Source organism: Stigmatopora argus, chromosome 8 (assembly GCF_051989625.1).
Source record: "Stigmatopora argus isolate UIUO_Sarg chromosome 8, RoL_Sarg_1.0, whole genome shotgun sequence".
NCBI classification, from domain to species: Eukaryota; Metazoa; Chordata; class Actinopteri; order Syngnathiformes; family Syngnathidae; genus Stigmatopora; species Stigmatopora argus.
The window spans coordinates 6,583,883-6,611,802 of NC_135394.1; the positions used below are offsets into that span (position 1 = coordinate 6,583,883).

The window sequence follows — 27,920 nt, forward strand, 5'->3', positions numbered from 1 at the left end:
TATATGTCTCGTTCTTCACATACATCTAGAAAAAATGCAAGTAACATGTGAAGTTAAAGTTTTTATTAACAGGAAAACATTTTAACTCTTGCACACTTAGGAGTTGAAATCACATTGAAGTGGCCAGTATTTTCACCACCTGCAGACAAGACAAATTTAGTAACAGGCAAAATTTCATTATAAAATGACTTAGAAAAATAAACACCAAATTTAAAGAAAAAAAAAAGACCATTAGGTCTGAAGGTCTTTTTTTCTCCAAGTGTTTAAAAAAAAATAAATGCTGCTCAAATCTCTTTTTGCCAACATTACATGAAGTATAAAAATAAGAAACCTCTTACTTTGCCAGCATGAGCCAGAGAACTCTGGACTTTACCTATATAAGAGGGGGGAAAGTTATTTGCAACTTATATTCAGTGAAACCTCACCATGGAAATATATTTCCTAAAATAGATCAAATTATACTTGGATATTCTACAATAAACAAACCTCTTAGAAGACTGCCAGCATTCTCCAAAGTGCAGAGATGCCACATGATGCATCATCTTCAAGTGGGCAACCTGGGAAGATCACATGGGACTGATGCGTGCAAAAAAAAAAGGTTAGCAGATAGAGAGACTGGAGATCCAACAGAAAGGCTTAGGTGGTTTCTTTTTTGGAACCAGTTTTACCTTGATCAGTCTGCTCTCCTGTAACCTCAAGGGTGTCCGTGTTGTGGGCCAGAGAATCCCAAGCTGCAACTTGATGCTAAACAGGGAAAACTTGATTTAACCAAGCTATTTGGGAGTTGCCAAACAATTATTACAGGAAAGAGAAATCTTACAAGAAATTTAATAAACGACGATCAAAATAAAGAATGAAAATAAGTTAGTGAGGGCTCCGTGCTATTTTCCCTTTTCCAGAAAAGGCGATTAAACACAGAGTGACGTCAACAGCTAGGAGAAAGTTGGCTTAACAATTTGTGTACAAATGATTTTTGGGTGAAAATAGAACAATTACAAATTGGAAACGGATGTTTGGCACTCCCAGTGAAAACTATCATTACTACCTACAACACACCAGAAACTAAATTGTGCCCCTGGATGACGTTTTAGAGTGATCATTTACCCAGCAAACTGGCCGTTGATGTCTCGGCTTTGATTTGTTAAATTAAAAGTCTTTCGACACGACTAAATAATGGAGAGAAAACGGACAACATACTTTTTTAAGTCAAATGGGAAGCGTCGCCGATGCTAAGATAGCTAGCTAGTCACATACTACACACAACTGGTGTGGAAAAGGAGCCCAAATTTAAATGATCGACGGTGTGTTCAACCTGGCATTTAACTAACACATTTGTTGGCGTTTTGGGCACAATTGATTCCTAAAAAATCTCCTGGTAGCGTGATAAAAATGCACTTAGGCCAGTAAATTGCTCAAAGCCTTACCTCGCTGGCGTGCTAGTCGTCCATCAGGATAGAAATGGCTGTTGGAGAAGACGATCCACTGCGCATGTGCTTAATTTAAGGCAGCCGCGTGACAAGGGGCGTAACCACGCCCATATTGTCGCGCCATATTGAATGTGGAAAAGATGGCGGCTTGCTTACCGTGCTCTACCGGGTGTTTTGTCCTCCCAACTCAATGCCAATCTATGTTTTGAAGATGATGTAGAATATTCGTGATTTTTGTGGTCTTGATGCTATAAAACAGTATGTGTCTCATATCATTTTCTGAACCGTTTTGGAGTCATTATTCAACTGTACTGTGAAAGGCCTTTCTATCCTTTTGTGCATTTTACTCAATAAAAGCAAAGGAAATCATTGCGGTCAGGGCCAAAAACACCTGACATCATTTCAATAACAGCACTCCAAACCAGGTGACAATAATGCATATAAAACCCTTTGCTGATTGCCATTGAATCAGATGAAGAAAACATGTTTTGCCGCACGGCACTCTAGTAGAGCCATCAGCTTTATTTAAATTAGATGTGCAAAAATATCTAGTTGCCCTCTGCTGTACAACACTTAAATTGTGCAAGTGGTCAGTTGAACAAGGTCGGTGTGCTGCCATTGTTTAATAAGTGCGACGTGCACATCAAACACATAAAATGGCTTTAGAAGGGATCATGCCAATCATTTGATACAAGCAAAATACATAGTGACATTAGCTAAGTCTGCCATTTATCTTAGCTGGGGACTCATGACTACTGCACATGCACTTCTGTGTGTATAAAAATGCTTCTCTGGGCCTGACCTGCAGCATAAAAAAAAACAACAAAGAAAAAAGACTAGACTACAGTAGACAATTTTATTGTAGCGCTGAAACCTCACGTCATGTAACACAAAGATGGAAACCATTAGACGCAATAAATTATCTTAATTATTAAGTGTAACCAGTGACATTCTGTACATCAAAATGGTAACGCACTGTAGAATAATGAATAAAGGTTGTACAAAAATGTGTAAGGATAAAATTAAACCTATACAGCAATACTTGAGGCATGTTTGAATGCCAGCAAACATAGAAATTAATAACTGATGCGTGATTTCTTCGTGATTTTAGTGTCTCACGACATAGTTTAAGTACTGATTCAAACTAAAGTAAAAGCACTGTACACACAACAAGAAGAAAAAAAGCAACCCATTTTTACCCCAATTTCAATGATGTATAATCTTTTTTAGGAAATCAATGCTTTGCAAATTATGCTTTGCATCATCACGGTTGTCTCCCATATTATCACATGAATGTAAACACCTGCATTTTGTCCTTTTTTTTTTCAATTTTACAACATTAATACTATTTATATATCTATATATATTTGTACATATTTTCATTCACTTCTGCACAGTTAGCTAGCATGGAAATGAAATAAGGCAAGACTCACATGACTGTGACATCACAATATTTTTTTGGTTGTTTTTTTATAGCAGTTTACCACTTTTTAAATAATACTGATTATAACATTTTTTTGTGTTCTTTCCTTCATATGTTGCAAGCTTTGGTCTTTTGGGCAAACACCAGCTTTAACTCTGTTCAAAACCATTTTTTTGTACTAAAATTCCAAAAAGGGTCTTTGTGCAAGAACAATGGAAATGTTATTATGAACTAAATGCAGACTTTTTGAGGTACTATGTTTAAAAGGACTCAAAGGGGGTCAAATAAGGGTACCCACCAAATGCTGACTGTACTGGGCTAGTCCTGTTTTGATCAATGTGGGGCATACATTTGCAGGCCTTTCTTTTAAATTTGAATAAACAGTCATTCCTCACATTTTTGGTCAGGTCGAGCTGCCGCTTCTGTATCGGTAGGTTCAGTGATAGCAGGTAAGAGTCTGCTTTGGTTGACCACATGAATGCTTCTCTGTACAGTACCAACCATAGCTAAAAGTAAAGTGAAAACACAAGTCCACATCCTGTACAACATCCTCTCTTAGAGTCACTGCGGTTATAAACATGTTGAGTCTTCGATTTGTTCAAGTGTTCCTCTTTGTGTCCTATGAGTGTGTATTTGTCCCTCTTGCTGTTCACACACATGCTGAGCTCAGTTTTTGTGGATTCTTCAAGGTTGGACTCGGCTATGAAAGGAGGTCATTTGTGGCTGCATTCTCACTCCTGAAAAGCTGTCCGTGCAGCTGAGTTGCAATTAGTGCAGTCCCATCCTAAGCTCTCTTAGCATGAAGCATTTCAATAAGCAGGTTGTTGCATGGCACGTCGCCGTTCAGGTGTTTGTAGTAAAGATACTCTTCAGCCTGCAGGCTAATCGCTCGAATCTCTGGAAGCCGCAAGAGTAGCTGACCAAACTTGTCCGATTGCTGCGGGTAGTTGCACATGACGTAGTCCAACAGCGCCGCGTTGACCTGCTCCTGGACGCTCTCTACCAGGTGGAAGTTCTCCAGGTTCTTCACATCTACGAAGAGAGTGAGACCAAAAATTCAGACTGGGCAGATCAAGACTGCTTAGATCAAGGGTGTCAGACTCGGGTTGATTCGCGGGCCGCGTTAACGTCAACTCGATTTCATCTGGGCTGGACCATTTTAGATATAATATTTAGATTTTTTTTATGAATGGATTAAAAGAACTGGATTAAAAGCCCTGAATATTCAGTTTTTATAGATCTAAAACAATGTTTATTTATTTAATATTGTATATATTTTTAGATTTTACAAAATGATTTTTGAACTAAAAACAGAAAAAATGGATTAAAAAATTACAATGATTGATTTAAAATGGGGGAAAATCAGTAAATGTAATATACATCTATACTCTTCATTTTAATTTGATCCTAAAACAGAAAGTTGGCACTCATGATTTACTTTCCCGGGCCGCACAAAATCATGCGACGGGCCAGATTTGGCCCCCGGGCCGCCACTTTGAAACCTGTGGCTTAGATGTTTAGTTTGGTTGTAGAATAGATTATTTCCTTGATCAACATCTCTAAAAAAAATTAATTTGGTGTTTGCTCGCGTCTAAAAATATGCTTTCAGAACCAAACGCACAACATTCACATCACTTCTATATAGTGGTCACTGTGATGAATTGACTATTGTGCCTTGACGTTTTTCAAACCAATGTCTCTGCTCTGTTTTGTAAAGCATTGTGGTAATAATTAAGAAACAAAAGTGAGTCACCCATAGCTTCATTTGTTGAATTGTTTGACATACATACAGTACTACATGAGCCGTATGATAAAACAGGCCACTTGCCTTCATTTTGCTCATAGCTATCTCCTGGGACTGCTGTGTAGAACGAATCAGGTGAAGGCATAGGGAAATAAAAAGGGGTCTCCTCTTGAGATTCAATCCCCACGAGTCAATAAATTATGTAGAGCAGACTTATAGCCATCCTTTTTTGGCATATCAAAACAATGTCATAATAAGTAAATTCATACTGTAGGAAGTGAACATTTGCAGAGTGCAAAACGAGTGCAAGGGTTTTCATCGTAGGTTATTCAATTGTTCATTGTAGGTTCCTTGTCAAAACCAAACTTTGCATAATTCCAAAATCCTACCTGTACAGTATATGTGCTGCCACAAGCACTTTTCCTCCCCAATAATAATAAGCTCACTGGGGGCTACTGCAGATTATTGCAAGACAAGTGGAAAATGTGCTAAATGGATAATGGCTGACTACATTTTGGTGTTGTCATGATTATGAAGTGCAGGGCTCGGCTAAAGAATACATAATGAGATCTTGTGCTTGTACGTGAGAGATCTTTTATTAATACGTTTGACCTCAGGTTGGCTGTCTTTATGTGGACTAATGTGTGACTACAGCTTCCCGCTGTCTTTTTGACACCTCCAGATGCATACACACATGCAATATATAAACACACAAATCCTCATATCCCATCGCTTGGACTTAATCTTTCTTGCTTCTCATACACGTATAATCATACCCTAATCCTTGGAATTACACACAATTTTTCTTTATCGCCCGCACTGTGACTCTCAAAGACACACACACACATACACACACTACTCAGAGCATTAACAGGGAGGAGGGGGAAAATAAATCAGCAGTTAATGAGGTCTAGAGTATGAGAAGCAGCTCCTTAAAGCACTTCCATCTATGATGCACTCTACCATGGTATCACATTCTGTATACGTGTGTGTTTGTTCTTGTGCCCGGCAGGTTTGTGTGCGTGCACGTTTACTGTGACCTCTGTGTGACATGACGCAGGGCTAAATAAGGCCAAGAAGAGGACAGGAAAGGGGTGAGCATGTGTGGGTTGGTCAGCGGGGGGTGACAAAGTTCGACTCCAAACAAACACGACATGGTTTTTCCTGCTGCCAATCAGCTGTGTGACCAATGTTCCCTCTAATTTTTTTGTTTCTCTGGGCAGAAAGACAACCTCCCTGAGCACACTGAGTACCGGTGTGAGCAACATCATCATTGCTCGCTATGGGCACACACCAGTAGCTGTATGTCTACTACACATAAATTATTTAGTAATAATAAAATGTAATGATTAATATCGATGAATGGGCGGCCCGGCAGATGACTGGTTCGCGCGTCGGCCTCACAGCTAAAAAAATAAAATAAAATAGGGATCTTATTTTGTGCGCTCCATATGATTTGCTGTGCGCAGAGAACACGAGAGTAGTGCGCAATTGCGCACGCGCGCAGCTTAGAGGGAACATTGTGTGTGACCCGCTGCCACATTAGTCGACCAGCACCAATGCCTTTGCCAAGCTGTAATAGGGCCTTACACTACAGATCCGATAGTACTGCATGGGGATGGAGTACGCACTTATAATAAACATTTACCGTTTGCACCAGTATGAAGGAACAGGTGTGATACTAAAACCGACACCGGCAAAACGGGTAACCGCAGTCTTGATAGTTTGTAAAAGTAGGAAAAGGGTTTTTAACCTGCAAGCTAAGGGAATTTTGAAATACAGTTATGTAATTTTCAAGTATTTCTGGGGAAATTGTTGTCCATTGATCAAAAAGGAAAAAAAAACGTGTAGTCCAAGATTACATAATTTGAACCCATTGGCCTGGCTCGCAGTCTCTGTTCTGTTCATCTCAAGGTGTTTTCAGCCAACCTTGTCTCATGGACATTTCTTTATAAACTGGGTCAAATTCAAAACATTTAAAAAAAAGCTTGGTTTGTAAAATTGTCTAAAATTTGCTTAGATTCCAGCACCTTTCTAGTTTAATTCCTAATAATGTGATTAACTGGTGGTAGAGCTTATTAAACCTTGACTGTGCTTATAACTTATTTCACAGTAAAGAAACATGTTCGGAAAGTGTTTGTGACTTGATGAGTTCATTACACTTGCTTTACTACATGAATTTGTTGTCAATGTGCATTATGTATCTAAGCAACTCTTTTTCTGCATTTCTACAGTATTAAAATTCAAATCACAAGTAAATAAATTGATCAATTAATTTTCCAGCCACCCTTCAGCCCTCTTACAAAAGGTCTAATTATATAAATAATACAGATATTATTTGGCAGCCGCATTGTAATATTACAAGTACTCTTCGAAACACACAAAATAATCTCCTGTCCTGAAAGACAGCTACAATTCATACACAATAAAAAGTAAAAATTGAAATGTTTGTGTACCTCCAAGCTTTTTAAGTTTAATTTGATGTTTTATAGTCCCCTTGCAGTGTGTAAATACAAGAGTTTTATTCATTCCTACTTCATGTCATTCTGAGGCTGCTGCTTCTTTGTTTTGCTAGATTAACCTCTTCAGCCACACAGCAATAACAAGAGCAAAGAAGAGATGGTTTAATATCTTTTTGTGTACATGCGTGTGTGTGTGCATGTGTGTATAGATTCTAGGGGAGGGAATAACAAGAGAGAATTAGGAATGTTTTCTTCTGTCAAGATGATTAGTGTAATTATTAGACAACAAGACCACATTTTAATTGCTAATTATTATCAGTAGCCCTTTTGAAAAAATAATAAGAGTGTTTCCATATGAGGGGCTTGCTTTTTGTCTGTAATTTGCAAACATGATGAGTTAAAACAAATGAGAGAAAAGAACAAATTTCATTTCTTAAGTGGCCTTAGTAAATAATCTGCTGCTTATTTACCATAACAAAAGCGAGACAATTACTAAAACCAAAGTACAAATCAGAAATACAAGCAGTCGATCAACAATCTCCAGTCAGTGTCAGATCGAAACATTAAGTGTGCTAAGTGCTCTCCTTTTTCCTTCACTACCTCCCCCTCACCTCAGCCCCTCCTCGCACTCTCTTCCTCTCCCTCTATCTCATCGTTCAGTCACAGTGGGACTAATTATCAACTTTTTTCCCTTTTTTTTTTTACACACATAAAACAGCCACAGTTCATCGCGGCGCTGCGTCCGAATATTAAAATGGAAACCCTGAGGTCCCGCAGAATACATTGTTCCATTTGACGGGTGATCACACTGAAGTCAGTGACCTCATGCAAAAGCACAGACAGGCACGCACACACAAAAACTCACACATTTCTCCGCTCAGCACCCACTGTGGTTTTTAATTAGATTGGTTATGTTGTTAGATGCTATCAAGCTGCAGAAGTGGGTTTTTACATTGTTACAGTATACCCTCCACACTATCCTGCAACTTGCCCATGGGAATGCACACATACACACACTTGAACTCCTAAAATTCAACATATCTAGTGCTGGTTTACCTTGTTCAATTTAAAAAGGAACATGAACAGGAAATCAAACTGGTCCAATAATTAAGTACATTATAAATTGTACTTCAATTTTTTTAGAAAATATTTTAACATTATTAACTTTTCCACTAACTTCTGTTAATGTCGCAAAAAAAGAGTTTCAGAGTTCTCTTTTTGAAAAATGTACTTCAGGAGTTGCGGTTTTACTTCATTATTACACACAGCACATGAACTACTGCCCTGCGATTGGCTGGCTACCGATTCAGGGTGTCACCCACCTGGTGCCCGTAGTTAACCGGGATAGGCTCCGGCACCCCCCACGACCCTTGTGAGGATAAGTGGTTCAGGAAATGAATGAATGAATGCACATGAATTCAAGCGCTAGACTCCAACTTGAACAAATACACAATATTAAGGCCACTGTCCTGACAAAATTTCTCAAAAATATGAATTCTCCATTTTTTCTCAATTAAACTACAATTTACTGTCATGACTTCCTGGCAGGAGCTGCTACCTGTCAGGACAACATGACAAAATAACTCTATGTTCTTTCACTTTCAGTGCCCCAAATCAATAAATGTCCGTGTCACATGCTGCCAATTCACTCCTTTCAGATGTCACGTGCTTCCTCTCCGGGTTTCAAAACAACACATAAAAGTGTGTCGGCCATAAACAGATATTGAGTCAAACACTGTCAGTAAACCAGTAGACACACAAGTAACTTCCGCCATCAGGTGCCGTCCTTCCAATAGGACTTTATATGAGCCTATCAAAGCTGAAGCACCTTTTACTACAACTGCGGCACTTTCAAGAGGGCTTGAACCAGAGTCCGGGCCTTTTTATGGCATCCTACTTGTGTTGTTATCATGTCAAGTGTCCCCTGCTACTTCATCCATTATTAATAACCAAACAGTTTGGCTCCAATCAGCAAAGAGGGCGTCAACCAAAGAAAACTCATCGACCTTTGAAACTTTATGGATTGGCTCGAGTAGCTATAGTCGAGAACATGTGGAGGTGTGTTTTCATTAGGAAGTCATGTCTGCATGTCCAGGAAAGCATGCTTTTGTGCATGTGGCGCTAACTAATAGGGCGGCAGGGGCAATCAAAGCAAATAAAACCACAGGACAAGGGACAACGACCGGCTGATATACTTGGTACAGTCGTGTGGGAGGCCGAATATCACAACATTCTTCAACCCCAGCTTGACACTCATGTTACCATTAACTGGTGAGATAACCAAGCCCATACACACATGCAGACGCATTGTCTACATTCCCCTCAGCTCCCATCAATACTCTACTTACAATTCACATGAACATGCACCTTTCCCCAGCAGGAGATTGCGCCGCTGCCATTAGCCCATTAAAGATCTTCTCTATTTATGCTCGCCAGCAAATGGGCTGCACCCTGGAGAGCTTGGCTCACTTGTTTTCCTCCGAGTCCCCTTTGGGGAATTCCCTTTCAGCTGCACAAAAATGAGGTGTACGACTGGTGCCGTATGCCTCTGAACAATTAATGGGGTTTCTCCTAGACTGTACACTTGAGATAGGTGGGTTACACTTACTCAGGAGAAGCAATTGAGTCATTTCATTTAGCTTTAAACAACTGATTCTTGATCTTTGCTCAGAAAAGAGGCACTTAATAAAAAAAACTGATGAGTATTAAAATACAAATTGGCTGAATGTAAATAAGACTAATAGGCTAAATACTCCATATATCATATTGGTCCCACTTATTGAATCATTTGCTTTTAATCATCTGGTTGTATACTTAGTGGCCACAATATTTGCAACACCCACAATTCAAGACCAGTACATTTACAACATGAATAGACACTGATGGTGAAATGAAATTTTGGATTGAGGTAATAATATTTCTGGCTTATGCTTGTCAAAAAGGTAACGAGAGTCTGACCTGGGATGAACATTAAGAATGTTTTATCCCAACTACATGTCTGCAATTAAGCCCAAACAGCTGCGAAAAACATTTTCGGCTGTGGACAGATGGGTTGAGAATCACAGTTATGGAAAATGGATGGAAAGTCAAGCACCATTTGGCAAGGTGACTTCCTATGATGAAACATGGAAAAGGAGCATCAGGGCAGATAAAGTTAAATGCTTAATATTTTGTCTTGATTTGGTCTTCCATCATATCATCACCTTCTTTAAATAATTGCTATTTATTTCCTGAAAAAAAGAAATAAATAAATTTAGGCTATTATTATTTTTTAATTTATTGAAATACAGTTTGCTTGGCAATGCCAGGAAAAACTACACAATCCCACTTTTTGGGCTTTTTAATGATAATTCCTTTTGAGTGGAGTCTAGCCTGTGATGACTAATTTGGGAAAACAGGCAAACAGCCACAAATGTCCTTGAAGGCCCTCATCTATATTTAATAGGCTGTAAGAATCTGACGAATACCACACTCAAAAACTTCTTATACATTAATGGAAAACCCTCATTAGGTTCTGAACACAATATCGCTTGCTATGATTATCTCACTGCATTGGCTTACAGTAACTTAGTGTAGCCACATGCCCTCGAGCTAATGTCCAGCCCATTGGTTGACGAGCCTCTGTGTGAGCAATAAATAATTGCCAACGCCGCACACCTCCTTCCCCTCTCAGAAGACAACCGAAGGATTTGTCAGCATGTCAGACTTAAGTATGAGGGCTCAATTTGTCCATCCATGCACCTACCAAACAGTCAAGAGGTGTAATGACATGAAGCATAGAAAGAGAAGCGAGTCTGGTCCGGTTGGGGATATAATACGTCAACTCTACAGATTGGTTGACAATATGCCCGTTATTGTTAACATGTACGTAGCGATCTTTTCTGTTCTGTCGCCCAAGGACAGGTTGCCGAACACAGCAAGGCAATTGAGAGGGGTCAAGAGATGGGAATAGAGGCAAAAAGGCCTGAGGTGTGATAAAATAAACAAGAGGGAAGGTGCTCTGTGCACAAGAACACCAGAAAAGAAAGCTTTCTCATTGTTTATGCTGGCTGTATGGTGCTAGGGATTGGTCTGGAAGTGTATTATTTAAATCCTGTATGAGAGGCTCCGGTCTTGGTTATGAAAGGATGGAATTTTTTCAACATCTATGCCTACATCATGTTGGCAACTGAATTGTTTACCTGAAAACTCAAAATCTAAAATAAAGGATGCATTATTTCCATATTCATTTGTTTGAAGACTGTTTAGTATGACTCAAATGGCAACTGGTTGTACAGGGGACATGTAAATTTGCTAGTACAGTATCCAGGACCAAGACTTTTAAGAGTCAAGACTGAGATCAACACAAAAAGATTTTTTTAAATTGTTGCAGTAATGTACTTGGGTGCTAGGATATTAGTAACACTGGACTGTGGCACGTGATTTTTCTTATTTATGCAAATTTATAATATCATAATGGGAAGAAAGAAAAGGACATCCAACAAGAAGAGTACTTGTTTCCAATAAAGACACCTGGAATATTGTTTTACAAGATTATCAGTCAAACTGCTCAGTTCAAAATTTGGATGATAAATCCATCAAGTCTCAAGATAAAATATAGATTGTTTTCTTTTAATAGTGAATTGAAAGAAAATATCAGGTTCTCTCAGCATAATGAAAATCAATTTGCCAGAGGGACACTCAGAGTCTCAAATCAGCAATAAAGCCACTACCTCTTTGAGGTCTTTCTTTTCATTTTAGGGCCCCATCTTTATCCCCTCTGGAGTAAACACTTCATTGAAATAATGTCCTGATCTCAAATGCACCCTAAGGCCAATGCTCTCTCACCTTGCTAATAATAATAATGGTGATAAGAATAATAAAAACTCTTCCAACCTTCCAATTTGCCGAGAAGCACAATTATTTTCAAAGTCTTTGAGTTCTTGACTGACAATAACGATCAGAATCTTATTCGTTAACTGCCAATTATATATAGAGTATATATCTGCCAATACTTTGTGCTTAATTTGCAAATCATAAAGTGCCAAAGTGCAAAGTACACTAGCCCAAGAATGACAAGTCACAGAACACATCCATGTTGGTCTGAAATTCAACATGCAAATGCCTACTTGCCATGCTGAGGGTTTTACAAACTTGAATTCAAGGAATTGTACATGTAAAACGCTTTACATGAAATAGAATTGAGTTCTTACAAAACTTCATTGGCACAAGGAACATGTACATGTGTGCAGGATTTCTTATTTAGTGATTAAGATGGGTGTCTTGACTTAGTATCCTTTTAATAGTCAATGGCAGCTCATGCACACAGTAACACAGTTTAGAATAAAACAGCATAGTATGTAGTAACAGAAGGAAAAGTGTCATGATGTTCATTTCACTTGCATTATTAACACTTGGCATGAAAAAAGAGCAAAGTACAACAAGACAGTGCAGACCTCAACAAGGCAAACAAGGGCACAAGCACTGCTACTGACTTTTCTCTTCTGCATATGTGATAGCTCTATTTCATTAATTTGCTCAAAAGCAATACACATAAGTTTATAATGCTACACAATAAATCAGCACTGCCCTGTGGACGCACACGATAACAATTGCTTTTGAATTTAATAGTCCACAACTAAAGGCCAAATCAATGACGACATAGCCAGCTATTGGGCCCTGATTCAAGATGTACGGGATCCAGCACAAAGTAAGCCCTGCCTATACTTTTGTTTACTTGCCATTAATAAATTAAACCCGCATAATTTAATAATATTCAAATGCTGAAAAACTGCTTTTTCAAAAAGGAGAAATGACTCAAATATTGTAGTTTGCAATACACTTATTGTTTTGGTAATATGAACTGGTGAGGTACTTCTCGAGTGTATGTCTATCTTCAACTGTATGACCCAGACAAGTAATAGAAATAGCTTCTGTGCAGAGAAATGCAGCTCTTATGATATAGATGATATTGTCGTACGCGCTATAACCTTGTTTACATTCAGTGCACTTTTGTGCCCCTTGGCTAATTATACACAGGGTTTGTTTAGTAGCTGTGGGAGGGCTTGCCGAGTGTTGGGGAAAGTCAAACCTTTCTTGTTTATGATAAAGTGACAGAAAATCATTGGGGGGTCAAGTACCTCACAGATGAGCCCCCCACCACCCCTAAAACTCCTGCAGCAATCGGTAAGGTGCCTGTTGTGGGAAGCCTCCCCTTTAATGGTCTCATTAAAGGGCCCGTCTCCCCGTCAATAGACGCCTCTTATTCTTTTTCTGACAAATTTAAATTAATAATTCAACGCCAAGTGCCTGGGGATGTATATTTTCGGAATGAAGGACAGTTAATCCATAGCACCTCACCTCCCTCTTCTTTCTAGCTCTCCTTTCTCTCGCTCTCTCTGGTTTCATGACTACGCTCTCACTTTCTCCGTATTTCTCTCCTGATGAATCTGAGCAGTGGGTAGTGCTGACTAAAGAATGTGTGACCATATTTTCCACACGTCTATCAACTTTTTCGCCCTTTATGTGATTTTGCTCCTCTGTCACGACAAGTGGTGTCAACTTAAGTGCAAATTCCTCCATGTTGGTGGGCTTCCAATCCCTCTACCGTAGTATTCATGTCAGGTGACATTTTTTAGCAATACATTCTGTTTACTGGTTGTTTGGATCTTTAATTGTCTGGTATTCACAAAAACTACAATAGAATTGTATGGGCATGAGTGATTACATCTCTACCCACACAGTTCAGGGTTATTGTTTAAAAAAAAAAATAAAAAAATTTAATTCTCCGTTCATTCATACAAGCATTTTCTGTACCATTTATCTTTACAAGAGTCGTGTGTGTTCTGGATCCCAACTTGTTGCCAGCTAATTGCAGGTCTTTAACTTATTTCTCAAGTATAATTACAATTAATAAAAATGAAAAGCTTAATGGTTTATGAATGAACATCAGCATTGGCCATGAATTTCTCAAGGATCGTGGGATCTGATTGAACTGGTTTCACAAGCGCTTGCCATTAAACATAAAAAAGATCAATTTGAAAAGAAAAAAAAGAATATAGCGTGGAATTCAGAGAAAATGAAAAAAATCTAAAAACAATGAATAAATTACGAGAATTCTAAATAAGAACTATAGTTTTCTGAAATTACAGGACACTAATCCCTACCCCATTGTAAGACTGCGGTTTAGACTCCAGTACGGTTTATTTATCGATATTTAAAAGTCTTATTTATGACATTTCAACACTTTTATTGTATTAAAAAATTAAAGTAGTTACTTTTTAGTCACCCAGTGAGATCCAAATCATTAAATTTAAGTTTTTCTATGATATGCATTTTATATCTTGAATTTTTATATACATTCTTTACTTTAACAAATTTTTCCTCATGTTCAAGAATATATCTTTCAAATTTAGTTAACAATATTTGAGTCAACCCAATTGTTTCAAGCTGATTGTTTTAAATGACTTTCAAACAAAATTTAAAACATTAACTAAAATTTGGGATGCACAAGGGAATGGATTGTATTACTCACAGACCATGCATCTCGAGGTCTCAAGTTCACTTGTGTACCAACCAGGAATAAAGTGCTTACTGACTATGCACAGTAGTAAATCTTCAATCATTTAAGAAAGTAAGATAGAACAACATTTCCAGTTAGGATTTTATTGAGTTGTTCTATGTTTATAACTTTCATTGTATAACTTTCAGTTTGGATTTACAAGTATGGCTTGCATGCAATTTAATGTGTGTTCTATGGTATCAGTGGCAGGTGACATTAAACTACCATGCACTAAACGAGAGCTTGTACAAGTCAGAATATGACAGGAAGATGCCTAAAATTATGACTTTATACTACATTCATCATTTTTATTAAATTATTTATATTATTATACAGAAAAAGGCAGACAAATCTGGAAAATGTGTGCGCGTAGACGGTAGCTTTGATTACATGTGGCTTTGTTGCTAAAAATATTCAGGTTAAGAAAAGACCAACAAGGAGCTGTGACAATTTGTTGTCGATGTCACCGGCAAGGGAGTTAGAACGGGTGAACCAGAGCCAGTGAGCCAGGGCACCTGTTGGATCATCTGTGCTTCAAAACATTTAATCACGGTCTGTGGTTACACACACACAATGATGTGCAATCACACAAACTATAGCATGCACTCACAAAACCTTAAAGCCCCGCTGTTCCCTTTCTGCTCAGAGGTATCTTGTAACCACATTGTCCAAAGCTGCAACACACACACACACAGGGTGTATGGTATTATAGCAGCCACCTGACCGCAAGCTTACCACCACCATAGTTTAAACACATGGTTGCATACTGTGCTAAATCATACAGGAACACAATAGCTGTGACTCCACATGCCAGGCAAAACGATGACGTGACAGACTCATTTGACTCTAAATTGCCCTTAGGTATGGGTGCGAGTGTGCATGGTTGTCCGTCCCCTTGTGCCCTGCGAACGGCTGGCCACCGATTCAGGGTGTCCCCCGCCTCTGTCCCAGATACAGCTGCGATAAGCTCCAGCACCCCCCGCGACCCTAATGAAGATAAAGTGCTCCAGAAAATGAGACATGCTATTTATTTCCATTTTTGAGTTACTAATGACCAAACTGACTAACATAAAACTAACAATGACCCATCATGACCTAAGAGGACATAGGACATAAAGTACGTAATGTACTTTCAAAGCAAACGACATATTCCTGTAAAATCTACCTATACAGAAGGCATATGATACGTTATTCCTGTTGACAGCTGGACAAATGATTAACAGGCGGGGGTCCATCTGATTGCATTTTTAGTTTTGAACATTTGACCTTTAGTGCACTTAACACAGGGGCCTTACGACTGCCCTCTGTTGTGCATCCTGTAACAATTTTTGTTTACACAAGGAAGGTATTTGTCAATGATTCCAATTTATATGAGTTCCCTGTAATCCTTGCTAAAATTGAGTCTATGTCAGTTACACCGTGTAATGGGCATCAGTCATACACAGGGCAAAATTACAAACAATTATTCACATTCAACCCTACTGAAATTTAAGTGAATAGATTCATATTTTTAGAAATTTGGAGGGAATCGGAATGAAGCTCAAACTCAAGAACTAAAATAACTAATGGGGGTCAGCATCTTGCTTTAGGATATTTCAGCGTGTTCAAAAGGGACTGCAAAAACAAACAAACAGAAAAACTAACTTGGTTTGCTTCAGAAGTTAGTAAACTTGATTAAAAGTTGTTTTATTAGTCACATCTGTCGACAAGACCTCAAACATAAAATTTTCAACTAAATTCAAAAATACTTATTGGAAGTACATTTTTTAAACAGTAATGTTTGATAAAAAGCTTTTTTTTATTCAAATAAACTAGAAGTATTTTTTTACATTAAAATTCATGTTATTTTTCCTTTGTGAAAAGTTTTGTTTTTATAAGTAGCTTAAATAAAGTAAATTATTTCTAATAATTCTCTTAAATATTTGACATATTATATATTTAATTTTGAAATGCCATTTTACCTTTATTTGAAGTACAAAACAAAACGTGAAGGCTCAAAGATTTTTCTAAAATAATCTAATCAACCTCAATAATTGGGATTTCTTATGACATTATTTTTCTGGATAAATGAAGTGATACATGAAAAACACTGATTTATATGGCTTTTATATACTTTTTTGGTGTTACGGGTCACACAGACATGATGGGAAAAGAATTATGAATTAATATAACAGCGGATCCATTTCAATTTTACATACTACATGATGTTTTTTCACTGCTCGAAATGGATAAGAAAAAAGCCAAATACCATTTATCTTTTCTACTGAATGACAAAAGCCCACTTTGTCCTTTCCTGTGGTCCCTTCCTCAGAGGGTTTCCTCTCTGTTCACAGATAAAAAATGCAGATTCTTTGGAACTTTACTTGTAGTAAAGTAAATAATAATGGTTTTTGCATGTATATCCAAATACTCCTCTGGCTTGGCATGTGTGTATCCACTTTTTTTCCTCTATTTTCTCCTCAAACATTTTAAATAAATATCCAACTATACCACAGACCGAGTACACCAAGCCGCCCTGTTCCACAATGAAACTGCTCTAGTATTAAGTTAGTTTCATTGTTGACAATAGAACTGCAATCTGCCATTCCATTTCCGCACGTAGCTCTTTTCATCCCTTCTGCTGTGAATTTAAATGAGTTTGTCACGAGACAAATGTCCAATCCAATTTGAATAAAATAAAATAAAAATAGTAGCATTCAGTAACTGACAGAAGAGTTGTTTGGCAACTGGAGTGTTACATTACAAGAAAAGTGTTCATGTTTCTAAGTGATGTGCCTTTACACAACAATTGAAGTGCTTGAGAAGCAATTAAATTGTTGTTGTGTCAAAAGAAGGATTTGTATGCAGGAAAAAAACTGGGTGGCATCAAATCATATGCTGCAACACCTGTGTTTGCACAATTTGTTTTCCTTCACTAATGTCGGCCTGTTCACCGCAGGGCCCTCGGTAGCCTGGGCAGTTCTCCTCGGCCCAGGCATGCATCCCTTGGCTGTTAATTGGAGTGGAGCGGTTTCCTAGCCAGCACAGCACTGGGACCCAAGACGTGACCACTGAGAATGTATTAGGGCTAGCACTGCAGCAGACAGTCCTGTTCATAATGATAACCTGAAGCTCTGGCAATCGGGAAGCACGCGGTCGCAAAAAACACGCAGTGTAAATGTAATACAGCCCCACCGGTGGGCCAATCCATGACTGGAGGGCGAGGAGGAAAGCGTTGAAATAAACTTGACTTCCATTGATCGTGACTGCGAGCACAGAACCGGGGGCTGTTTGTCCCAAAAGACATCCCGTAGTGTTGCTCGGTAGCGCCTCATAAATGTTTGAAAGGCCTCAGCCTCCACGTTTGCACTACTTAGGTGCAGATACACATACAGATAACAGGTGAACGGTTGGTCAGTGATGATGGCTGAGGAGAGCTATCGTTTGTAGCTGGTTGAGGTGTGTTTACAGTGTTTGCACAGATTCAATATGAGCAAATTTATATGCAGGATTAAATAAAATAAACATCAACTTTGCTTTACCTTTTCTCCACTCCTAAGGCCCCAGAAGACCACCGTAGTGTATTCAACAAGTGATTGATATTGCCGATAACACTTAGAAAACATCTGACCTGCCGGGCAGTGCGTCCGTAGCTCCTAAGTATGGGCTGGCAGGGGGCCCCTCAGCGTTATCCAGCCGGTAATAAAAGTTGAGAATTGATTTTCTGTAGCAGCTTGTAACTGTTAATGTTGAAACATCAATAGCCAAAGCAAATGGGAGATAGAGAACACGAAGAGCATGAGCCGAGGCAGACTCTAAATCAGAGAATCTATCCGTGCCGATCGATAAGACGGTAACTGCAAGTGTCCCTCTGCTTTCCTAATGTTTTATAATAAACTGACAGCCCGTAATAAGGCAGAGGGGGTATGAAATGGGGAGATGTTGGTTGGGCAACAATTTCACATGGCCTCCTTAAATCACAGCACACTAGAGAGCAGGACGTTGGCGGGAAAATATGTCTTTCCTTTCAGTTTTTCCTTTAAGAAAACTTTTACAAATGCCTGTCTAGTTGCAGGGCTTAAGTAGCTATTGTGGTAATTACAGTGGACATTGCTATTTGAGTGCAGTAGGTTACAATGTGTGTCAAATTCTGCTGCCACTACACTGCTTTTATAATGTTGAGATATGAAAAGCAAGGTGGGGCAGCACGTGTTATGGTTGTAACGGGTATTTTACAACTGTTGCTAAACTTGCTTTACAACTGCATCATTGTATACACTACTGGGGATTGGTAAATAAGTAACACTTATTCATTCATTTTCTGTGCTGCTTATCCTCACAAAGGTTGCAGGGGTGCTAGAGCCTATCCCAACCAACTATGCAGAGCATGTGGGGCACACCCTGAATTATTTCCCAGCCAATCGCAAGGAGACGAACAACTATACACTCTCACATTCAAACCTAGACAATTTGGAGTGTTCCACCTGCCTATCATAGATGTTTTTAGAATGTTGGAGGAAACCGGAGTATGCAGAGAAAGCCTACGCAGGCACTGAGAAAACATGCAAAGTCTACACGGAACCTGAACACAATGAGAATTTAACCCTTCATCTCAAAACTGTAAGTTGGACGTCCTTAACATTTCACTTTATTCCATAAGTAACACTGCTCATACTAATTATGGATATTTCTAAGCATCTGAGCTGCATGGAAAATAAAAATCATGCGTTTTTTATGGCACTGCCAATTTATGTGGGACCTCTGCTTTTTAACACATAAAAGTATGCCATGTCAAAATATTAATGAAATGGACACTCGTTCTATGGACAATTTTTTTGCAACTTATTTAGGATGTTTAAAGATTGATACAACTTGCAGCAAAAATATGATAAGTGTTGCCAAAACAGCAGGAAACTGCATTTCTCATACTATTAGTACTTTTTTAGCTAATTATCATTTGTAGGGGATTTCTTTTTTCCTTGTTTAAAATATCTATTTTTCTGGCAAGGTGCATGTGTGGTTATTTTTTGGTGACACTGTAGATGAAAGCTGAGCTTTTGTCAGGCAAGATGCAAGAGGGAAGAAAAATAAGATTCAACTTCCTCAACTACACATAAATCACCACAACAGGTCTTAATAACAACAGCCTGCAGATGGTAATAATAGCAAACTGGAGGTTTATTGCTTCATAAATTCTAAAAGCCTTTTCTGCGGACTGATTACACCAAATTCCCTACAAAGAGGTAGGCACATTCTGTTTCTTAGGCTAAAATTGATAGAAAATAGGTGCAAGTATTCGGTTCATCGCTTTAGGGCATATTTCCGCCTACTCCTAATGAGACAGAACAAGAGCAAAGAAAAGGCTATACACTCAAACTTGATTAGTTGAGTTTGGATCCGCCTGCTAGAGGAAGTTTGAGCGAAGGACTTTTTTATTTGCCGGCTTGCTGCCTCAGAATGAGGACTGCGGGATGCTGATGGCTGGAAAAAAAAGATTTGTTTGAAAAGTAGATGACAGTTCAATAGTTTTCAATCAGCATGTGTTTGGCCAGCACTTTACACGACAGTCAAAGCGGAGCGATGAAGGTGAAGTATTGTGCAGCGATGGCACTTTATTAGCCTTATACATAAATCTACAGTATAGTGCACCCCTATTGCAATCACCACCAGATTATTTTCCATTATTGTTGTGAATGCACCAATCTACTGGCTGCCTCTGCTATCTTATGACCACTCATTCATACCAAGCCAATTGGGAATTATGCACTTTCCAGACCCATGAATCCTCTTGAACCAACTGAGCTACAGATGGTATGCTTTTCCTTCCTTTAAAAATGGATTAAACTGACAAATCAATGTACTGTGTAATAATGACAATAAGCACTAGCATTCAAATAGCCACATGACAGATGCTGATTTTTTTCTCATTTGTCAATAGGGTGATTAAAATTATACACTAAGAACTCTACTCAGAACCTAGCATGATGTAATCAGGCCAGCATATTATTTTTGAGTGAGAAATAAAATCTTATTATTGAGTAAAATCTTATTATCGTCAGTAATGTTTCTCTTACCTTTATGACTCATAAGATTGCATTTAGAAGAGACATGGATGGGGCAAACCAAATTCTTACCATACAGAAGAGCGCACAAGTGTGAGCAAAAATAAGCCTAACATAAAATGACCCGTCTATTGTGTTGCTTCTAATGAAGTTGTATAGTACTTTGCCATTTACATGCTCCATTATTTGGCCCTTTCATTGAGCCCAATGGGAGTTGATATCGAACAGTTGCAGTCTTCTTATGTTAATCAATCCCCTCACAAGTTCAAATGATTTGGTTGGTTTCAAGAAAGGAATATTTGCCAGGGGTAAGAAGTCTGGGGGATGGGTTAGGGTGTATAAATAACCTGACAAGGGATAAGCACATTGATTCTGACCAGCTATGGCGTTTCCTAATTGGAAACCACCTGACTGGGACTTAAGTGTATTGCCTCGTACTCACTATATAGATAGTAGACATGACGTGAAATAGAGAATGTTTCAGTCAAGGTCAGTCATACTTCCCAGTTTTCTTCTTGCCTGCAGTGTTTCAATAAAAAAGTCAAGATCTCCCTGTCAATTAATGATGAAGACCGATGTAAAATTTGTAATATAAAATTAAAAGCATTTATTATTTAGCATATAAAAAGCATTTACATGTGGATCTACTGTGTATCTATATGCATATAGTTTTTTTCATTCTATGTAATGTTATAAAAGAAAAAACAAAGATGCTAAGAGTGCACTGTTAACAATTTTTTTTGGGTTAAGGTGGAAGTGTTGTTGTTTCTCCTAAACACTTCAATTTGGGAGCAATATTCTAAGTAGTGTCCACAAATCTTGCTTCCCTGCTGGGAGCATTTAGCACTCAGTACTGCGCTGACAGCTCTTCTGGTTCTCCTCCCAGCTGACGAGGACTGGCAGTGCATGTCTCACCCAATTAGAGCTGACGTGGTCTGACCTGCAGAGCCCAGCCGTTTGCTGGCAGACCAGAATTTGACCTCTGAGCCTGCAAGTGCTTTGCCAATATGAGGTCTGTCTGTTTCTGGCTGCGGGAATTTACATCAAACACCATACTTGTGAAAATTGATGAGTGATGTTTTTTTTTTCTGTCGCCCCTCCCATGCCCATTTTGTAAGGGAGGGGGGGTACAATTTCCCCCTCTTGTTATAATCCAAGCACTAAACAACAGAGGACCCGACAGCAGAACTTTCACAGCAATCAACATGTTGAATATCTTTCTCAACTAATAGTAAGACAAAGACTTCCTTTAATGTGCAGATGTCACTTCTTTGCTTACCTGTCACATAATGATCATATTAAACAGCAACTTGGCAGTATTTCGATTAAGTACTTAAGCCTTTTTAAAAGAAAATCAAAGACCCATTACCACTGTTCTGTCACCAGACAACTAGCAGTAATTCTTTACTGAACTCTGACCTGCGCTGTACTCTGTCTCGCTCAATCTTTAATGGTGGTGACTTTACTGCCACACATACGAGCACACACATAGCCATTGCTCACAGTTCCCCACACAGAGATCAATGCAAGTAGAGTGATCATCTCCCTCTTGATATAGGGCCAAAGCCTTCACAAGAGACAAAAAGACTGACAGCAGATAGCAAGGACAGATGGATAAAGCGAGAGAGTGAGAAAATAATACAAAGAGCAAAAAATATACGGTCAAACTCAGTTCAGTAGTAGTCTTCTCTCATCTGGAGTGACATCTATATCTCTTTCTTTATCGACAACTGGCTTAAGTAAGAGTTCTGTTGTTGAGAGAAGACTGTCTGCTCAGTCAGTGTGAGAAATAATAGAAAAGGTCAAGAAAGGCAAAGAAAAATTGTAGAAAATTGACTTTAATCTATATAAGTGATTATTTCAGGTCAGAGTAATGGTTAATAGAACAACTCTTTCTGGCAAATGTACACCTGAGAACGTCGAAGAAGTATTATGGGAAATTTGTCTTAAATGACCATTACTTTAACCAAATGTGGAAAGCTACAAGTGTCACTGAACAATCAAAAGCTAGAATGGCACAGACATCTATCAAGGTAAAACAATCCATTCATGGATCCCTTTTCTGTATTGCTTTCTCTTCATTGGGGGCCGTATGTGGTGTCAAAGACGAATGACTTTGGGAAGGAAATAGGGTCCACCCTGAACTGGCTGCCACAAAACTGTTTTTAGGATGTTTTGGCAGTGTTATATTGTTAAAAAAGAAAAAAAATGGTGTGATTTAATTATGTAAATTATGATAAATTCATCAGCAGCCAACACAAAACCATCATGCCTCACTTGGCTATATCTGTATCAGTAATTGGTGCTTCTGGCAGAATGCTTTTGAGCATTTGCCTTCTCATTCCATCAGTATATATATAAATATATACTGATCAGCCCATCAATAGCACACCCCTGCTCAGCTGTTTGAGGTGTGAATCAATGCTAAATCTCTAGGCTTTGGATTGCTCAGTCCAAACACCAGCAATTCCCCCACAGATATCTTCGGCAAATGCAATGCCACCTGTGTCAGGTTTCTTCTGTGGGAGACTCCGGCAATGCTGGAGAACAGGCACTGCCGGGGGCTATACAGATCCCTGAAGTCAGTCTTTCATTATGGATGATGTTTCTGCCTAATTATTTAGACCGTGAACCCCAGCAAACACTATGCCATGTGAAGACATACTGAGCTAAACTAACTCGTAAACACCGCCACACACACACACACCCCTACAACCATATTTTTTTGAATTCACCTATTAATTTTCACCGCTCTGCAACAGACAGAAGCATTAAACATTTCAGAGATCACAAAAGTATGAGATAGAGTAATACGAGTTTATAAGTACTTTGTTTTTTTTAGAGCCAAGAAGTAAAATATTTGCTGTGTGTGGGTGTGTGTGTGTAGGGGTTTTTGTGTGTTTCCGTGTTTGTGTCCCTCAGAGGCCATTTGTAAGACTCTTGTTTGGAAAAAGACACGATTATAGTCTCTTGGAAATCTCTGACCTTAGTTTAGAGTGTGGATAGCCAATTTGAAAAAAAGAACACACAAACACTACCAACAAGTTACCCCTCATCTTTATCTTTTAAAACATAGTATTCCTTCAAAAACTCTGACCACCTTTCCTGCTTTTTTCACATCTTTTCCTGTAAACACTGTCAACACAAATAGTCACCCGAGTCCTTTACCCCTTGCATCTGTATCTTCACCTCTGATCCCAAAAGTTGAACAAAGTAGTCTTAAGTGATGAATTTGAAACGAATGACAGAAGTTAACACAGTAAAAAACAGGATGCAAAAATAGCTTATGACCTCCGACAACCAAATAAACGAGTCAAAAGCAGACTTGAACTTACATTACTAACTGTTGAATAGAGGTCAGGCATTCTTGAAAGATTTTCATCCTTTTAAACTCACTCACACACACACACACACACACACATTTCCAATACCCCCCTGTTTGGACTCACCAAGACTAAAAAGGACCAGGAATTTCAGGCAAACGAACTCCCGTTGGTCCATTTGCAGGGAACGTAATTTAGCCACCAGCTCTTGTGCATGGCCTAATAGATTGTTGAGGGTTGCCCCAGCCTGGGATGCGATCACCGCGTAGTCTACCTGTGATAGTAAAAAGAAAAAAGTTTGAGTTTCAGTTTTGTTTGTTTTTGCAAAAATAAATGTGGTAAAAAAAACAAGTAGTACAGTAAGATTGACCGTTATAGTTGTCTTATTTCAAAAAAAGATAGCTAAACAGCACATCGACATTGGTAACCGTGGCCAATAATCAGATCTCATCTCCATCCAGTTTCAGGCACATAAGTGGAAGAAATATTCATCAAATATTGGTGAGTCTTTTGACGACTGTAATTGGTTGGTACCACCGTGGAAATAAAATACTTCTGAGGCTATGTCAGAGGTTCCTCAAATTTTCATAGCTGGAAAGTTCCTTGATTCTCAGTCCTAGCTTGGATTTCTGAGACATTTCCCAGGAAATGTTGAATGACACCCACCTTGCCTGAAAACTGGGTCTGTTTGAGATTCAATTTGCCATTATATTAGCGATTTATTGCATATTTACTCAGAAAGTTGAAAGATTGAAAAAAATTGCAGTCTGAAAATGTTCATTGTATTTCTTCTGTTTGTAGAGGTGGGAAGCAGCAAGAGTTATTTTTATCTCATAAAGTCCAGTCCATACTATCTACCCCTACATAGTAGACTCCAGGGTACTCAAACAAACAAGTATGGTAGTTTAAGACTGTAAAAGACAAGGTTCAGAGGTAAAACCACACAAGTCAACTTACCGCTAAACACAGTGATGTAGTAACTTTCTAATAGTGTATTTGCACAATTCCTTACGTGCATGTTTACTCCCCTATTCTTTTCCAAACTGGATTTGTATGCCCTTTTCTTTTTCCCCATTCATAAAGGTGAGAATTATGGCTCATTCGAGAAGCAGACACTGCCCCCTTTCCAAAGTGTCAATCAATTTACATAAAATCAACTGTGCATGAAATAACTTCATTGAAGGATTGGACTGTTGATGGTGATGCCTTAGGTTATTGCCTCCTGGCCTGAAGTACAAAGGGAGGGGAAAACACTATAAGGCCACTATAGCAGAGCTAGCACTAACCCCAGTGACCCGCATATCAATCAATCCTACTTTATTATTCCTCTTGTAGAGACATGCTAGGTAAATATAAATAAACCTCCAGAATTAAATCCTGAAAACCAATGAATGGAAGGCTGGTTTGAAGCATGGTTGCGTTTGTTACCAGTGCTTTGCAAGCAAATAAGATGCAACTGGTTATAGATTTTTACTTTTTTCCCCCCATTTAAAATTTCATGGACACCAGCAGTATTGTGCTGTCAAAACATCAGCGTCATCACATTGGAAAGTTGCTGCAAGGCCTTGCTTAAGCTTTCAACCGCTCAGCCCATTTGTCATTTTATCTATGAATGCATTTTAATAAGCTCCGTTTCATGTTTGAGCCCATGACAGGAAAAAGAACGAGTCTCCGTGGAAAACACACGTACAAGCCTGTGTTGGCGACCCTGAGAATGACGTTACATTCATATTCACTTTGTTTCGAGCTTTAAAAAAAAGAAAAAAAGAAAGGCACCAGAGATGGAGAAAAGACAAATATCTGAAAATGTGCTTTACACGCACAAATCAAATGCATAACACCATGGTATACATTTATAATGAATCTACATTTTAGTGGAAATCAATAGATTCCAAATAATCAAAAACTCATTGTTTGTAATGGGCAAAACTTGTAAAGAAAAACATTTTCTTAGTTATTTTAACCAAAGCTGAAATTGAAATCTATGAGGAAATGTAAGCAGACTTTGAGAGTGAACTTGGTGCAAACGGGATTACTTTAAATGACAGTTTGTCCTGCCATCAGCATTTGTCCGTCTGCTGTTATTTGTGCACTGTGGTGAAAGCTTTAAATCTCATTATACTTGTATAATAACAATAAAAGCATTCAATTCAAAATATTGAATGTGTGTAGGTCTGCATCATTGGCGATATATGCTGCTGCATTGCAATCATCTCAAGTGACATTGTATTGCTGTCATCTCTTGTGTGGGAGAGAATAATAGGAGATAATGAACTCATTCTAGGCATATCTCCTGTAATAGCAAAAGAACATTGACCAAAATGTAAAAATGTTATCCTGCAACCTAACGATGACCAATTTTTTATCCTTATAGCTGCAATCTGTTTAAACTGTGTCCACACCATCCACCACTTTATCATTACACCTACTTTTCTATGTTCTCCACACGATTTAAAATTTAGCCCATTTTTTATGTGATTTCTCTCAACTATCAAATCAGTGTAGAAGAAACTAAAAGATGTTGGTGCTCTCGTTAGTACTCACCTGCTGGCCGGTGACCAATAAAATGGAGCCTTCCTTGGCATGCACCACTTGCCTAAAGACATGGTCCAGGATTAGAAGTTCACTCCAGCAGTTTTGGAGAAGCTTCATCTGGTCATCAACCTGGTTGGGTAGTGGGAAACATGATTTTTTTTTTACAAATATGGTATTTTTGAAAAATAAAAAATAAAAATAAATAAACAGTTGACTCCAAACTATTTGACAAAGTGTTGCAGTAGTTGCATGATTTTTTTTCCAACCAAACTAGGTGACACTTTTTCACCAATCTGTTGTCATACAAGTGTAATCGGTTGATTGCAGTCAGGTGCTCCATATTTTAGAAGAAACCTCATAGGTTTAAATTGCTTCTTCTTGATCAGTTGGAACAAAAAACAGGACCCAGAGAAGCCCTGTGTATACCTTTCAGTTCTGGATCAGTTGCAACAAAAACCTGCACTGGATGTGGCCTTTTGTGGAATAGTTTTGACACCCCTGTATTATGGCATATGCTTAGGTTTTATAGGTAAATTGATATTCATTACTTTCCTACCATATATATATATATATTATTTTCATCTTGCTCAAAAGTCCCTACCACATCCTCCAAAATGTTCTCATGTGAATCTTTCCACATTCATTTTGCTTAGTTTGTGTGTGTTTAAGAGGTTTTGATACAGGTTTTTCTGTTTGCCTTGTCAACAGTTTCTGAGTAATCCCACTGGCTCCAATGATTAAGACACAAACATTCACACCTGTTCAATTGGCAGCCGCTGGCTCCCATGGACCTGCCAGGTGAGCTATAGAACCAGGTCAGGTCAAACAGTGCACCAAAACAACATCTTCCTTTGTAACAGCCAGCCTCTTCCCATGGCCGGTTCATGTTAATCATTACTCCCCAATTGAAAGATTCAAACAAAAAGATCGCTTTGGGGAAAAAAGGAATGAGGAAAATATCTTTTTTTCTCTGGCATCAACAAACATTGCACTAAGTTACGGGAAAGAAATAGGAGTTAGTCGGTGGCTTTGACTTTGTGAGAATTTGGTGTTAATCATCAGTATCATGACTGCGATAATAATGAGGAATGTGGATCAATGTTAAAAGTTGGCCAAAATAGTAGCTGAAAGCGTGGGTGGTGTGAAAAGGAATGTATTCTTTTACATGTGAGTGTTGACGAATACATTCTTTTTTTAAATTGAAGAATACTTTTACGGCTGATAGAGATAGATAGAGAGAGAGTTTGTCAGTTTTCTGATCTCTACACACCTCTCCTTTCCGCATATCTATTGCAGTGTACTGCATGATACAACTTTGGAGGGATATCCAGTTATGCATGAAATCAAAATTCAAATGACTTCATTAAAATCGTCAGAGAGCACAGTCCTTCAAAGGATTGGTTTCTTTCAGCCATTCACTGTACC

The 27,920-nt window shown here is 38.5% G+C and overlaps 1 protein-coding gene and 1 long non-coding RNA gene across 2 annotated transcripts in view; both read right to left on the reverse strand.

The window, feature by feature from the left end:
- Positions 1-48: 48 nt before the first annotated feature.
- On the reverse strand, positions 49-1,504 carry LOC144079257 (uncharacterized). The gene is made up of 5 exons (XR_013301471.1): positions 1,425-1,504; positions 669-744; positions 487-576; positions 339-373; positions 49-139 (listed from the first exon to the last, which is right to left on the reverse strand). It is a non-coding gene; the product is annotated as an uncharacterized LOC144079257 (long non-coding RNA).
- A 765-nt stretch (positions 1,505-2,269) lies between these two features.
- The window catches only part of nr5a2 (nuclear receptor subfamily 5, group A, member 2), a 54,383-nt gene continuing 28,732 nt past the window's right edge, over positions 2,270-27,920 (reverse strand). Inside the window, exons 5-7 of the mRNA XM_077607859.1 lie at positions 26,505-26,624; positions 24,087-24,234; positions 2,270-3,882 (exon numbers count right to left, since the gene is read on the reverse strand). Of these exons, the coding sequence (XP_077463985.1) occupies positions 3,635-3,882; positions 24,087-24,234; positions 26,505-26,624 (516 nt within the window). The 3' untranslated portion in view covers positions 2,270-3,634. The remainder of the gene's footprint in view (positions 3,883-24,086; positions 24,235-26,504; positions 26,625-27,920) is intronic.